This window comes from Dama dama, chromosome 9, assembly GCF_033118175.1.
Source record: "Dama dama isolate Ldn47 chromosome 9, ASM3311817v1, whole genome shotgun sequence".
NCBI lineage: Eukaryota > Metazoa > Chordata > Mammalia > Artiodactyla > Cervidae > Dama > Dama dama.
Window position 1 is genome coordinate 75,332,818 of NC_083689.1, and position 17,009 is coordinate 75,349,826.

Here is a 17,009-nt window from a genome sequence, read left to right on the forward strand (position 1 = left end):
TGCCATGATAGGTTTGTTTTCCTCTTTTTAAAATGTCAGAGGAGGACAGAAAGCAATGGTATCTTGCTTTGGGGTTTTGTTTTGTTTCATTTATTCCTTTGGGAATTACCCTTTTTTTATAAAGATCAACAAATATTAATAGGGTAGGGGAAGTTGTTTTTCCTTCATAACAGATGTTGAAGATTAATAAAAGATTAATATAATTATGCAATTTAGATGCAATATTTTAACATGAGGATATTTATCCAATATTCCTCGTCCTATTCAACTCTTCTATGTTAAAAGCAGTCACTAATTTAGGGAAAAACTGTGAATCTCACAGTTCTTATCTCTAGATCTAGACTGTCCACTGTAAGCACCTTAATTATGTTTCATTGCTTACATTGCCATTTGGAATGATTTTTACTGATATAAATGATTCCAGAGAGTGCGGAAAGCATTTGTGTATATGTATTTAAAGGCATACCACATTAAACTATAGAATGTCTCATGAAAAATATGCTTTAAAAGACTTGCAGTCCATTAATCACTGAGGGATTCAGGGAAGTGCTAACAAATTTTACCTTGAATATTCTCATAACTGGAATCAATTATAGCACATTCAAATAAAGTGTTACCATATCTTCTCCTTCTCCAGGTAGTGTACTTATTTTTAAAAACTAACTGCACAAATAGATAATTTTAAAAATTCTCTAAGCTTTCCAGACTCCTCCATCCCTCCAGCATCCCACTACCTAAGTCTAAATTCAACAACCAGACGGTGATTGATTGCACTTTACCTAAGAGGGAAAAAAGATTCCCTTATTCATGCAAAGCAAAGCACTCCAGTTTCCATCTGTTTGAGATGAAACATTTTCTAGCAGCAATCCAGCAGAATCCAAGAGGGCTTAAAAGATATGTGTAGGCATGTTTGTGTGCATTTATGTGAGTGTGGTTTGTGTGTGAGAGACCAGCACATGGACTGACTATAAAGTGTGTCCTTTAGCCCCACAGAAGCATTAGTGAGCATATTTAACAAGGCAATCACAGGCAGAGAATTACAAGCACGACTTCAGGATTCAATAGCACATCTCATGATTTTTTTTTTTTAAGATAAATAGCAGTTGCTTCTGAAATCAAGGTGTATCCAGAACCCCAAGATGAATTCAGTTATCAAAGCATAATAACCTACCCCATCACAGCCCCCGAACAGGCTCTCTCCATTGTAGACACCAGCTGAAGATATTTAATGCACAGTGCAGTTGTGGGAACTCAAATCAGAAAGGTCAAATTTATCAGATGATAAACAAGAGGACAGTAATTCAAACTATACTGGAAATATAAAGCCTAGAGAAAAAAACAACTCACAATTGTATGTTGAGCAATCTTATCACCTGAGAGCATTTCAACTTGTATTCTTTTACAGGAGAAATTAAGACACTGATATTTCTGAATGGAGAAATGGAAGGGAAAGTGGAGAATGGATGGTCCAGGTTTCCATTGCTTCCAATGAGGTGTCATATCCCAGTGAGGTCATTTCCTGACTTCAAAGCATTTATCTGAACTGCCTCAGTCAGCCCTAGTGGTTATAACCTGATGTTTCTTGCAAGAGACATTGATCTCTACTTGTTCTACTTTTCAGCTGCACAAGCCCGCAATGAAGAAAAGTCCGGGTCTCTCTGATTACCTTTGGGCCTGGACCCTCTTTCTGACCACACTGACTGGAAGAAGGTGGGGACCCTTTATTTTAAATCTGCATGAGAATTTCTGTAACTTTTCATTTATTCTTTCAGAGTGAAGAAAATTAACCTTGGATAAATTCATGACTAAGGGGATTAAAAAAACTTAACTGCAATAAAATTCCCGCTAATAAAGTAGAACAGTATGAAAAAATAATCATCTTATTTGCATGTTAGTTAGAATACACTTAACACGCTTTTGGTAAGGAATGTGTTAATTCACCATTTAATTCTTAAATTGAACTTTTCACTGCTCAGTTGTAACTGAACAAAACATGCAGTTTCCTAATTCATAAAAAAGTTACCCCAATTAATATCTGCATACTATGTAAGTTGGTTTTCCAACAAGAAAATTTCTAACTAGTTGCAAAGATCATAGAGTAACTTCTGACTATGTGCAAGTAGAAACTTTAGAATAATATTTTTAATTTGAATGTTATATGTTTTTATAAATGCATGTGCATTTTGCTTTGAAACTATTACTTATAACTAATAGAAGTAGAGTATACAAGACACATTTAAGAACGGTAGATAAAACTGAACTTCTCTATTTAAGTTTACTGTGGAGACAAGTTATGAGAAAAATGTAATAATGTGATTAACTATATTCAAAATATTAGTTAATGATCCCATCAAGTTTATAGATACATTATAATAGCAGAGATATAAATGACCAAGTATTTCAGATTCTCCTTTATCTGCTTTTATATTTCTAGTATAATCTATTCCTGTGGCCAAAGTAAATATCTAAGATTCTCCATAATGTAACGAAAAGTAAACCCTTACAAGTTAAGGCAAAGAGATGGAATAGTCTGGAAATGTAAGGATTTAGGAGGATTTTTTTCAATTGAGAAGTTGTCCATTTTTAATGTTTGTTATTGTGCATGGTGAATAATGACTGCCAGATGAACAGGAAATGCATTATTGTCAGATACTCTTAATCTGAGGAGTAAAAGGTTCCTCACTGCTTTTGAAAAATTATATGAAGTGTTACTATTGTGATGACCTGTAGATGGAGTTAGTGCACAGTGTTTTATTATATAGTGGCTCATACGGAATCAAAATCAAGTACTGTAACTGACATTTCTCTACAAATTATAAATTATATATTCAGTTTAGGAGACATTACATTGGCATGAGTGTTTAATAGCAAATAAATAATCTTGATCTTTATCTTAGGCTTATTCTCTGACAATTACATAGTAAATGAGAATTAAAGATGAAGCATAACCTGATTATGAAAATCACATAAAAGAATGATTATCATTCCAGTTGGCAGAGCAGAAATGGTTTGCTGGGAGGGAGGGAAAAGACTCTTTTGGCATTTGTATTCCAATGCAAACAACTGGTGAGAACAACATTTATAAAATCAAACCAGGGGGAGAAAAGCCTTTCCTGAATTTGATATATGCTATAAAAACAAAGGAAATGCAGGTAAAGGTAACAGACCACTCCATTTTGGGGGAACCATATTCACAATCTAATATGCTCTGTCATGTCACTTCATCTCATCATTTCTCCCTTCTTATTTTAGTGCTTCTTCCTTAGAATACTTGATCAGGCCCTATTTACAACTCCAAGTGTGCTAGCATTTCTTTTCCACCTTTATCAAGATGACCTTCTAGTATCCTTGAAAGATGCATGCATGGCAGTAGGTTTTGTGACAATGAGTTTTTAAAAATAATTGCCTTCAGAAAACTATTTTTGCTTTACTGCTGTCATCTGCTAGTGAGACATCCTGGAAGACACAGAGCTTGTTGAAAATTTGATTTCGGAAACCAGGGAGATCTTTCATTTTGCCAAAAGAGAGGAAACCCTCAATCTGCATGGTATTAATATTGAATTTATGATACTGTAAAACTGTTTCAAAGAGGTACATTTAATATATTTCATATTCATGAATAGATTTTCATTATAATAGCTTATTAAAATTTTATCAGAAAAGTTTTGCATTTTACCAATATAACATTAATTACCTAAACAATAGTGTTTCTTTTTTAATTGATACTTGATTATATTTCTTGCTTTTGTCAAATAAGTGAATCCTGGTTTCAACTGTTACTATATTTCTTAGATTAATCAGTAATATAAACACACAAGTGAGAAGCCAAAAGCATATTACGTAGAAAGTATGAGAGTGATATTTTTATGTCAGTTTTTTAGTTTACACTCTACATTCATTTTTTTCTCAAGTTCAGAGCTATCAATGAAATGTCTCAGTAAGTGTGATCTATCCTAAAATAGAATCCTCTTCTCCCAAAGGATTTTGGAAGTGTCATCTTAACCATTACATAAAATATGACTTAAGGAGCATAGATAATAATGTGATTGATATAATAAATATACAATATTTGAACTGTGGTTATTACATGATCAAAATTCAAAGACTAGTAATGATAAGGGGTTAAAAACTAGATATTCATATAGAAAGAATTAAACAGGAATAATTACTCTGATATAGAAGAATGAAAATAATGTTTTAGACTAAAAGTTAAAGAAAACTAGATTCTAGTTCAAACTCTGCTCACAAATAGCTGTGCTGTCTTAAAACAGTAATCTTGCATTATTGCTTAGTAAAACCATAAATTTAGAATATTGGACCTTACCTTTTCCAGGGTATATTTTACTTCTAAGACCAATAAGGACAAAAATTCAATTAATTAGAGGTTTGAATAGACAAATTATAAAAAGTTTTGGTTTATTGGTTCATAACCCTTAATGGAAATAGAAATTACACACTGATGTGAACAAATAATTATCATAAGTAACAAGTTCTATCTATTTTTTTCATTTAAACACCTGAAAGAACATCAAAAACCACAAAAGAAACATAGGAAGTGGATGAAGGAAGGCATGTTGGTAGATGCAATTTTAGGATTATTCTACATATTCAATGAAAACAAAGCTAATAATTACTTTGGTAGTTCATAAATACATTTTTTTAATTTGGGAAGAAGTTTCCCAGATTTCGGTTTTTCAGTAGTGTGCATTAATGTTCTTGCTTCACCAGAGAACACATGCATTACAACTTTGTACACACACAGAATTATAAATGTAAAGAGACAACTCATGTCGTATAATTTTCCTTCCATAGTTAGAAATATTAGAATATAGAGCATATCATCTATGAGAACAAATATGAGAAAATGTTAATTAAGCTATGATTTTTCTTTTTTTTTTACTTTATCAGAAGGAATTTTCAAATTAAGACTCAATAGAAAGGAATTTGAAAAAACTGCAGAAGGCTTTATTTGGAAAAAGGTTTTAGTCAAAATGTATAATTTAGCTATTGCCTCTGATATTTCAGCTATGGACAACCCTCATTACAAGATGAACTTAAAGACAACACCACTGTCTTCACCAGGATTTTGGACCGACTCCTAGATGGTTATGACAATCGCCTGAGACCGGGATTAGGAGGTGAGTAGCATTATTGTGTTTTATTTTAGAGAACAATATTAAGCCTTTACTATTAAAACATTGTTTCCCTCTACATGGTAAAATAAGAAGAATGACAGCATGTAGTGTAATGACTCATCCTATTCTCAATAGATTGCCCAATGCTAATTCAATTTTCCATGGTCATCCCATGCACATACCCAAACATGATAAAAGGCAATTCAAACTTCTTATAATGTCATGAAAGTAATGTTACATTTACTTGACATTCATAATCGTTTGCAAGTATGATTTGATTTTACAAGGGAGAAAGGCAGGTAATATTCTTCCTTCCAGCCCAAAGACTGCATTGCTATTTCATTCCACATTGCTTTGTTTGCATTGGATTCAACTAGAATATCTCTGAATCTGTTGCTGTAAACATTTCTTGTGGAATATTACAGACTGATCCACTATTTCATGTTAGATTAACCCCATCTCTGGGACGAAAGGTGAATGAGATAGATGGTAGTATTTTTTATCACGGTGCATTTAAACTTAAACTGTAATTTTCTGTAGTAAAAATGTATTTTTCTTTGTATACCAGTTAATTGGTTTACTAATGAATTTCTACTCAGGAAGAAGATAGCACTTAATAACACAATATTTATAACAATAAAAGCAAATAGTACAAGACATTACACACTTATTTAAATAGCCTTTGAATAAGATAGCCAACCTATTTTATTTAGTTAAGCAAAGAATAATAAAGTCAAAACAAAATATTGATCTCAGAGTAAAACAAATGAGGCAAAGAAATGAATTATTGTTCAAAGTCACATAAGAAACTAAGGTTAGAATCTATGACTCCAAACTATAGTTTATGCTGTACTTTATCCAGAGCATTTGTTGAAACTATGTAATAGAAATATTTAAATTACTATGAAATGGCAGTTTTAAGAAATTCATCTCTTCTCCATCTAGACAGCAAAGATATGCAAAGAATAAGAAGCTTAAGAATTCAGTTTGTGATTTTAAAACAGAATGGTAACATGGATTTAGAATCTTCATTTTAATACTTTAGGTAGTGTGATCACAAGGCTACGGGTCGTAGGTCTGCTTTGAGACCGCCAAATGCCATTAGTGTCTCAGAGGTTTAAGGGAAACTCCTTTGTCAAAGGCGCAATTCAGAAATATGTCAAAGGTCTTACCAGGTGTCCCTTCCTATCAATCTCAAGCATTCATTCTAGGACATGCTATACAAATTCCCCCAGGTTTGTTGTATTCCACTTGGTTTCCCCTTACTAAGTTCTTTGAAAAAGTATTAAGGAATAAAATGTATCGGTCACAAAATAGAGTGCATAAATATGTGTGTGCTGTATTAACGTAAAATCTGTGTATATCTAAACATCTAGAGCAGTTTCAGGAAAATTGTTCTTAGTTTATCAAATTTGAAGTAAATTGCAAAGACCACAGGTAGGGGAGGAACGGATAAAAAGAGTCAGAATAGTGATAATAACGTTTACGAATGGGCATGCATCTGATTTGTTTACTTATTCATCTTCCTTCTCCATATCAATCCATAGAAAGTCTGCAGAGTTTTATAATATATCTAGAAAATCTTATCCTCATTCTAGTTTAGGAAATTGCATTTAATACTTTAGCATGTGAATATGAGTATCCTCTTTTAAGTTCTGTGCATAGTTTTAAGTCTGTTAAACAATTTTACACACACACACACACACACATACACCTTCTTTAATAATCAGCTATGTGGTCATATTGTTATTTGGAGTACAGGTAACACACCCATGACTGCTCATTTAAATTTAATTATGTATAATAACTTCAATAAATGTATATGTTAATTCTTTAATCAAATATAGTATAAGCAGGAAGCATTTCACCTACTCCTCATATGCATACCTAAGTCTTGGAGAGCCACAAACCTCGAAGATACATAATACAGACTCAGAATGAGTTTAAAAGCTACTCTTTCAAGACTCAGGATAATAGTGAATTTATTATACAGAAACAACTACATTAATTCAGGCAGCAATTTTCATGGAATCTAATATATTATCTACTTAACCCCCTCAGAATAACAGATAGTTATGTAAAGAACAGAGTAGTGGTAGGCTAAATATAGATAAGATATATTCTTTTTAATTGAAGTGAATATAATGTCCTCTACCATAGTAAAGGATTCAAGGGCTCAGGAAAAAGTTTTAAAATGGGTCTGCTTTATTCTTTTTAAAGAGGATTTTCTGATATTTGTGATTTCTGGAAATGGTGATTTTGAGGTTATGATAGACATGAAAACAAATTTTAAAGTAGCCTAAATAATTTCCTTTATTTCTATTTTATCTGTCATCCTAGAACATACTGCAATTAAATCTGATGGATTTGAGATTTATGAAAAAGTTTTAACACTATCTTAATTTTTGTCATTTTTTGGAGTGCGTTTTCAGTTTTAAGGGATATAATGGGATGTGTTTATTACCTATCTCATTTACCTGTTTAAGTACATTTTAAGAATGTTTATCTGTCTTTAGAAAAATACATCCTTAAATATTAAACACAGTTTTTAGATATTTTATAAAGATAATGAGCTACAGAATTAGAGAAAAATGTTAAAATCATGCATGATTTTTGGATGCTATAAATTGAAATTATCTATTACATACATTTCTACAGAATTATTTAATTCTATGTCTTTACCATAGATTTCTGGTAAGCTAAGTTTAACATGCATTCTAGTAGCTCTCCATTGTAAAAATCAAGTTTTTACATGATTCATTTGCTTTTCAATGCAAAAACTATGTAGAGGCAATACTTGAAAGATTATCATTAGCTTATAAAGGGGGTAAAAATTTCCTCATAGTGGGTTCATGATTGCAGCTGGAATAATCTTTTCTTGCAAGAGAAAGGAGCCCACTGTCTCATTATGATAAAAGTCTGGTTTTATAAAAATAACAACATTGTGCAGAAGGCAGGGATATTTTGTTCTGAATGTCTTGATAAAATATAGAAATGTGATAAGCTAAGACTTGAGACTGATGTAAGAAACTCTAGTACGTGCAGTTTCATCATGACCTGTCTTTTAGAAACACACACAGCATCCAAAGGTGTAACACCACTCTTTGGAAATGTACACCTTAGATCCAAAAATTAAAAAACAAATTTAAGGACAACATAAAAAATTATATCCTGGAAGTCTATCTCAATTTAAAAAAGATAACACTAAAAAGGATAGTGTGTGGAATTCTATAATATCCTCTATTCAGGGACATAAAGAGAAAAACGTTTGGCAAATTCATATTTTAAGTACAAAATTAAGGAAGGAAGCTTTAAATAGACTTGAAGTGAAATAATCTGTAGCCAGAAAATAGAAATCAAAATTTTCAGTGATTGTTGAGTTCATTCTCATCTAATATTGCCTTCCTTGAGGGCATGGTGTAGAGGGCTCCTTCTTCCTTGCAACCAGGGACCAAAGAATGTTTTTGAAAGGCTCTTGCCTAAAGCATGGTTACCACAGAAGAATAAAATGGTTGAGGAAGGAGAGGAGGTAAAATCCAGAAAAAAGAAAAAAAAAAAGAAAGGCAAGATAAGAAAGGAAAGGTTAGAGCAGAAAGGAGAGCAAGAGGGTATTGAAAGAGGGTATTGAAAATAAGGAGAAAGAATAGAGGAAAGTGAGAGAGCTGGAGAAGGCAGAGGAGAACAACTAGAGAAGCTGGTACGGGAGAGGCATCTGGGTTACGAGGCTGGCTAGGCTCAGGTGTTCCTTGATTAATCAAGATTCCTTTTTCATTTTAAATCAAGACAAACCAAACACCTTCTGAGGAAATCTGTTTTCTCAAGGTTTCTCCTTATTGGCTGTGAATCTAAAACTAAAGAAGCCTAAATTTTCTCCAACTTTCTAAAACATTAAATGATGCTCTCCCCCAAATTACACCTATCTGGGTAAAATTTCAGCCACCATCGCATTGGCTTTCCCTGCACTCTAGGAGTCGGGGTAAGAACAATCCAGAAACAAAGATCCAAAACTGCATTCTGAAGAAAGTTTTCAGGTTTTTAAGGAGAAGCAGTGTGCTTCCAGTAACATCTTTCCCGCCCTCTCTGCCCCACCATTTAGACAGGCTGCGTCTCTCTTTGCAGTGAAAGAGTACCCGTGTGTACTCATCATGCGACAAACCCAGATGGATGGGAGAAGTAAATAGGTAGGTAGGAATGTAGGGAGAGAATTGACTTTATTCCTGATATTTTTTTAATCACTGAGTCGTGTCTGACTCTTTTGCAACCCCATGGGCTGTCCATGGAATTTTCCAGGCAAGAATACTGAAGTGGGTTGCTATTTTCCACTCGAGGGGATCTTCCTGACCTAGGAAGCAAACCCGAGGTTCCTGCCACATCTCCTGCATTACAGGCGGGTTCTTTATGACTGAACCACCAGTGAAACTACTTATTTATTCCTTCTATATACTTAACATATTTAGTTAAGATTTTCTTCTTTTTCCTGTGTTAGAGAATTGGGTTGTTGTTGTTTTAGATTTTACTTAATTGAAGCTATCAGTTGGATAAGTATTTATAACTGGAATGTAGCTGGGATTTTCTCTCAAGGTATTTGAGCACTGACATACTATCTGATAAACAATCTATGCCTCAAAGCATACTCCTTATCTTCTTGATTTTCCCAATTTTTGATTTTTTTATGCCTGTATGAGACCTTTCAGACTTCAAATAACTGCAAGAGATCTCAGCTTTAAGATAACAATTATCTCCCACCAGGCAAGGAGACTGGGCTGGTTATGAGTGCTGCTGGCAAAGTGGTATTGGCTCCTTGGGGAATTAACTTGGCATCTTGGGTTATGTTTCTTTATGTCAAAATAATTCAAGGTGGAACACTAAAGAGTGCTCTGAGGAAAAAAAAAAAATCAGATTAACTTCTGTGAAATTTTGTGCAACTTTACAAACTTTAGGACACTTCATCTCAAGATGAAATCTGATATTCATGTGATCTTTTTTATGTTTTTATATGCTTTTTGATGTTGAAATCAGAGGCAATCATTTTATTTATGTTCACCTAACTTAAAGCACACATTTTGTATTTATATTAAAAAGCCAGAATTTCAAAAATTTAGAGGACAAGATATTATGTCACAATATATTCACTTTCAATAAAAAAAGATCCTGAATTACTGACAGTACCCCAAAACAATTTAAAACATTAGACTTCTCCAATATTTGTTATTGCTGTTGATATATTTACTTTACCAATTAATAGCTTGTCATATAAACTTCTGAAATTCTACTCTAGAATTCTTCTTTTTGAATTTGCGATAGCTTTGTCTGGTGCTTTTAATGCAAGGTGTGGAGCAGATGCTCAGACTTTGGCTTAATGTAGTCTATTTCCACTGAAATACTATATCTAGACAGTCCATAATTCAGTTGAATTTTAGAAGAAAAGCAGTTACCAAAGACACAAGAAAAACTGTTAAAAAGAACAGAGAACATCTTTTAACCTTTACTGGCTAAGAGATCCAGTCAGCTCATGAAACCAGCTTGTCTAGTGAATCCAAATGAGATGCCCAGGGGAATGTTTTAGCATGTTTAAGAACTTCCTGCTTCCATTTTTCCTTTTTGTGTATAGATCATTGTGCCAAGCATGTCCTAAAATAAAATGTAGCCTCTGAGACTATGCTCAGGTTATAAAGGCCAAATTATTAGTAAACAACTGCAGTTTATATTTTGTGCAGTTACTTTTGACCTTTTTATATATTTAACATTTTCTCTCTTGATACTAGAGCCAATGTGAACTATTAAATATATGTGTGTCTGTGTGTGTGTGTATAAATATATTCTTTAGATGGTCGGTGTTTTACAGCCTGAACTTGAGTTCTTAATTTGACCTTTTAAAGTATATGGAGGTTTGTTAAAACTACTAAAATTGTTGAAAAGTAATGTTATAATAAAACTGGACAATTATAATAGAAAAAAAAAAAAGAAAAATCATGTTTGTAGTGTTTCTGAGTTAAGAATCTTATTGTTCATAGTTACAGACTCTGCCATTTTGAAAACGTGAAACCGAGTCCTAAGTGGATGGCATATCCCTCCAAGATTATTATTCTCATATAATAATCATTAAATTATTAAATCATTACATCTCATTAAAATTACATAATGGGAATAGAAAGTATGATGCCTCAAAGCTATTGCATATTGGGCAATTTTGATCAAGACTTATACAGACTGAAAGAAACCCATTTCTCCGATACAGCAATTACATCCTTTTCTAAAGCTTTGCCCTCTCCCAATAGAAATGCCATGATATAAAGAGTGAAGGAGGGACATTCTCAATGGAGGAGAGATGAGTATCTGCTGTAATATCTTTACCTTTTTTCCCTGGGAGATGCTTATATCATCTGAGTTCTGGAAATCTGAAAACACAAAAGGACCAGGTATTGGCTAGACATCTCAAAATGTGATTTTCTACTCCATATCCAGATTTAGCAGTTGCATCACGAACTTTAAGTTGCTCTACTTTAGCAGGTAGGGGAAAACGGTAAAGAATTAAGGGAATGGAAATGAAGGACAAGGAGCAAAAACGCTGCTCCAGGCAGATTGGCAGGGAGCTGAAACATTGTCTAATGCTGCTGCTGCTGCTAAGTCACTTCAGTCGTGTCTGACTCTGTGCGACCCCACAGATGGTAGGAGTATAAATTGATGGTTATGTAGTGAGCTCAAGATATTTTCAATTTCTAAACAGGACAATTTCAAAGTGGGGTTTTAAGAAATACTTTATTATAATGACTGATGCTAGCCAATTCAGACCCCATATAGTGACTGCCTCTGTGAATTAACAGCAGCAAAGTAGCTTGCAGGAGGCAATAAACCTCCTTCATAAGTTACAAGCACACAGAACTGGGCCCAGTGAATATTCTTCTGAGTTCCTATTATTCTGAGTTCCTTAGTAGACAGCATTTCCATTGAAAATATGGCCAGTGCCATATTAAATTGTTGTAATAGGAATCCCTAACAAAATACCACCTATAATTCTTCACTACTGATTCCCTCTTCCATTTTTTAAAAACATTAGTCACTCTTACATTCCACTCTTTACAAAGAATCAGTTGTCTTCTTAAACCACAAGAAACATTATTTCACTTCATTACCCCAAAGCTTCCTATTACATTAGAACAAAGGTCACCTGCTTCTATAAAGAGCTCTTTAAATGTGGACCCTCTTACCTCTGCAGTTCAGTTCAGTTCAGTCACTCAGTCGTGTCCGACTCTTTGCGACCCCATGAATCTCAGCACGCCAGGCCTCCCTGTCCATCACCAACTTCCGGAGTTTACTCAAACTCATGCCCATTGAGTCGGTGATGCCATCCAGCCATCTCATCCTCTGTTGTCCCCTTCTCCTCCTGCCCCCAATCCTTCCCAGCATCAGGGTCTCTTGCAGTGTCATCTTATACCATGATCATCGGCATCACCAAGTTCCAGATGTATGGGCTTTCTTAAACAAAGTGCATTTATTCTCATCTTTGCTTTATTCTTTCTTTTATGCTTTAGATCTTTGCTTTATTCTTTCCTCTCCTTGAAATGTCTTTGCCTGGATCTGTTCATCCTTGAATTTTTCTCACCTTTTAGGTCACAAGTCAAATGCCATCTCTTCTCTCAGAGCATTTATAATGATCTGACATTAACTAGTGTAATTCGTGCATATGTGCTTATACACAGTTATGTATATAATTCTGTTTATCTACCTACCTGTTTACCTATCTATGTTTCTAACCTATTTACCTAAAATATGTGTTACCTGAGACTATGAGACATACTGCCGAAGAACAGGAACAATTGTACTTTTGTTAACCAGTGTATTACTGTTATCTAGAAAAGTGCCTTCCTAGCACATAGAAAGCTCTCAATAAACATTTGTTGACTAATGTACCCAGAAAATACATCTATTTGACTCTCAATCCAATAGAATGGAGTTGATTGTGCAGGTATTATTTCTTCACTGAGGAAGTAATAAAATAGTCTAAGAGACACTAAAGAATTGTCCTAAAATCGCATAGCTTGTTCTCTAGGAAAATCGGAGTTAAAATCCAAGTGTTTTGACTCTTAATCCCATGTGCTTACTACTTACTATACTACACTGCTTTTCTGATTTTTGCCTCAAGCGCTAATCATCTTTTTGAATTATCACTTCAAAACATCTGTTACTTCAATACTTATCAGCAGGATATCAGCATTGTAGGAAATCCCTAGTAAAAACAGATCTACTGCTGTCTAGCTGTTACAGAGGTTATAATAGTGTATGTACATATGTGTATACATATATGTGTGTTTGTGAATATATGTGTGTGCACATATATGTAATATAAATAATATATATATGTTGTATGTGAAACATATCTTTGAAGGGTGTGCTTGTTTAAAAAATAATTTTAATCATCATAAACTTAATTTACATTGATGTACTGTCTTAGATATCCTTAATCACTGTAATAATAACCACCATCATAATTTCATTTTACATAACTCTACTCCATCTTTATCCTTTGAAAACTTGAACATGTGTATACAGTTAGTACTAATTCTAAAGAATCTTGATTATTTTACACTGGACAGAGGATTATTGTGACAAAAATATTGGATTGGAAAAAAAATTAATTGCTGATTAATCTAGTCTCTGAACATTTCTTCCAACCAAGTTATTTTAATTGATTTCCACTTGCAGACAGTTTCCTCATTATATAAGAGGTTAATTCATGTATAACTTTGGTTAGGTGTGTAATCTTCCTAGCTAAACTTCATTAGAAGTTTCTGCCTCATGTTGTATGCTCTCAAATAGAATATTTCAAAGCATAAAATTCTTTACTTTTCCCATGAGATACATAGAAAGGCCTTGAATACTTTCTAGATATTTCTAATAACTTCAGAGTCTAATGCTAAGTCAAGAAAGTCTGGTATTAGAGCATGCGATTTAAATTCTATTGTTCCTTAAATAATAAATTATATATATATATATATGTATAAATATAAAATTCTTGCTGGAGGGGAGAGGGGGGAAATGACAACATTTTTCCAGAATTGGGAAAAAGAAGGTTCCACAACCATTGCCTTAGCTTTCAGCCAAAACACATGAGTATGAGTGCATTTTCAATTTAAGCCTGGTTGATCTGAAGAGGACTGGATTTCAAACCACCATTATTTTGTCAAAAAAGCAAGTTAACCATGACACTATTTATAATTTGGCTGAAGTTCCTTCACAATGACCCTCTATCTTGAACCTTTGCAATCCAGATTATAAAATGTTCATCTTAAAGCAGAATGACTTCACATGCCACTTAAGGACTCCCTGGTGAGCTGAAGTGAAGGACACTTTTGGTCAAAGGATTCTCTTCTTTGCCACTGAAATGATACTCAACTGAGTGAGAATGTGGTTTGAGGATAATCATTAAGTATATATTTTAATAGAAAAAACTATGTAAGGGAATACACCAAGATATTAACAGTGGATTTATGTGGAAGGTGATATTTCAGGGAATTTAAATTTTTAAAATATTTTTCTGAAGCGTCTCAACTTAAATTATGACCTTATATTTTTTATTAAATTTCTTTTTTTTGTAAATGACATAATATGTTATATTGGGCTTACGCTTACTCTAAAGCTTTTGTAATGTTTTAGAGTAGCGTTCCCAAGTGATTTTCGGAAACACAGGGGTAGATGATGTTGACCACGTTCATTTAAAACATGGTTTCTTGTAGAAATGAGCATGGTACTGTCCAAGACATATCTTTCAGCAGCATACATAATAAGCAGTTTGACAGCAATGGTAACTTCTTTTTCCACCATATATTCACTGATGACAAATAAAACCACTTGAACATGTGACAAGGGAGCTATATTAGAAGGGAAAGTATAGAAAGTGAGTCTTCTGATTATCTTGCTTCCCTCAGGTTGCAGATGAAATCATCTTCTAACAATCTAAAAACAGCAGAGAAAAATATTCCATATAATTGGCAAGTTCACTTCTTCAGAGCATTTTAATGATAGATAGAACAGAGTTTCAGAAAAATTTTATTGGAGTATAGTTGATTTATAATGTTGTGTTAGTTTCCGATGTACAGCAAAGTGAATCAGTTGTGCATAGACATATACCACTCTGTTTTAGATTATTTTCTCATATAGGCCATTACAGACTATTGAGTAGGGTTCCCTATGCTATATAATACTTATCAGTTATCTTATTAGTTATCTATTTTATATATAGTAGTATGTATATGTCAATCCCAATCTCCCAATTCAGCCCATACCTCCTTACCCCCCTGGTAACCATGTTTATTTTCTACATCTGTAACTTTATTTCTGTTTTGTAGATAAGTTCATTTGTATTCTTTTTTTAGATTCCAATATAAGTGGTATCATATGATATTTGTCTTTCTCTGACAGACTTCACTCAGCATGATGACTTCTGGGTCCATTCATGTTGCTGTGAATGGCATTATTTTGTCCTTTCTATGGCTAATATTCCATTGTATATGTGTACCACTTGTTTTCTATTCATTCCTCTGTTGATGGACATTTAGGTTGCTTCCATGTTCTGGCTATTGTACATAGTGCTACAATGAACACTGGGGTGCATATATCTTTTCAAATTATGATCTTCTCTGGATATATGCCCAAGAGTTGGATTGCTGGATCATATGGTAGCTCTATTTTTAGTTTTTTACAGAATATCCATACTGTTCTCCATAGTGGCTGCACTAATTTACGTTCCCACCAGCAGTGTAGGAGGGTTCCCTTTTCTCCACATCCTCCTCAGCATTTAAGAAAAAAGCATATTGGTTGCCCCTAAAACATCTGGTAAGCCAAGCTTTGAAAAGCTAGCTACCTCGAGGAGTATTTTCTCCTCACACTCCCAAAATAGATAATACTAATAAAGGAGTCCAAGAGAATTGTCCCACGCCACGAAGCATTTGCAAGTGTGAAAACAGGGACACTTATTTCCCCAAGTAAATGTGCATTTAACGATAGGTCCCTACCATAAACATAGAAATGGAACAAAGGACATAATCCTACTTCCATAAGTGTCACTCAAAGCCATAAAATATTCATCATAAACCTTATAGCTTGTAATCTCGAGAGAACCAAAACTCAACTTCAACAACAAAATGAGTTGTTTTACTTGATCTATAAAGGGAAATCTTGAAAGAGAAAGGACAAAAATAAGCTCAATGAATAGATGAATTCCAGCTTTTGTGACTAGATAGTGTGTTTTCATTGTATTATGATTTTTAATTGAAAGTCATTCTGACATTCTAATAAAGTGTGAGCTCTTGCTGGACTCTTAAGAAACAAAAGGTATACAAATATATATTTCCATATATGTATATATGGAAATAAATGTGCAGTAGACAGAGAGATGTATGTATTGGGGAATGACTGCTGGAAGAGGTGAGAAGAGGGACATGGTATGAGAGGCAAGTGGTTAATACATCTGAGACTTAGTGCTGACGGCTATTCTCTTAAGCTCCGCAGTTGCTACAGGATGTTGGATGTTAAAGTTGAGGTTGGAAATGAGTTCTAAAAACACAACTCTATTCTCTTTGTCTCAAGCTATGTTCTTTATTTTGAAACATTGAACAGTACATCCCACATAATTATTATGTCAGCAGGCTCATTTAAGCATTTTGGAGCCAATGAAATTGTTGGGGGTGGGGGACAAAACCTAAAAAATAATGGATTGTTTATGGAGGGGAGTATCTCCACCTCAAAATTATTCTATCATTTGAGATACACATTATGTGTATAACATGACTTCCATGAGCCAAATTTATACTGAACATTTAACTCTTTACAAGTGAATTGCTAGGGGATAAAATTTTTGATTTTCAAACGAATTCA

The 17,009-nt window shown here is 33.7% G+C and overlaps 1 protein-coding gene across 1 annotated transcript in view; it reads left to right on the plus strand.

Annotated features, from left to right (window-relative positions):
• The first annotated feature begins 1,636 nt into the window (after positions 1-1,636).
• GABRA1 (gamma-aminobutyric acid type A receptor subunit alpha1) overlaps positions 1,637-17,009 on the plus strand; it is a 53,041-nt gene continuing 37,668 nt past the window's right edge. The window contains exons 1-2 of the mRNA XM_061149484.1: positions 1,637-1,710; positions 5,026-5,138. Of these exons, the coding sequence (XP_061005467.1) occupies positions 1,637-1,710; positions 5,026-5,138 (187 nt within the window). The remainder of the gene's footprint in view (positions 1,711-5,025; positions 5,139-17,009) is intronic.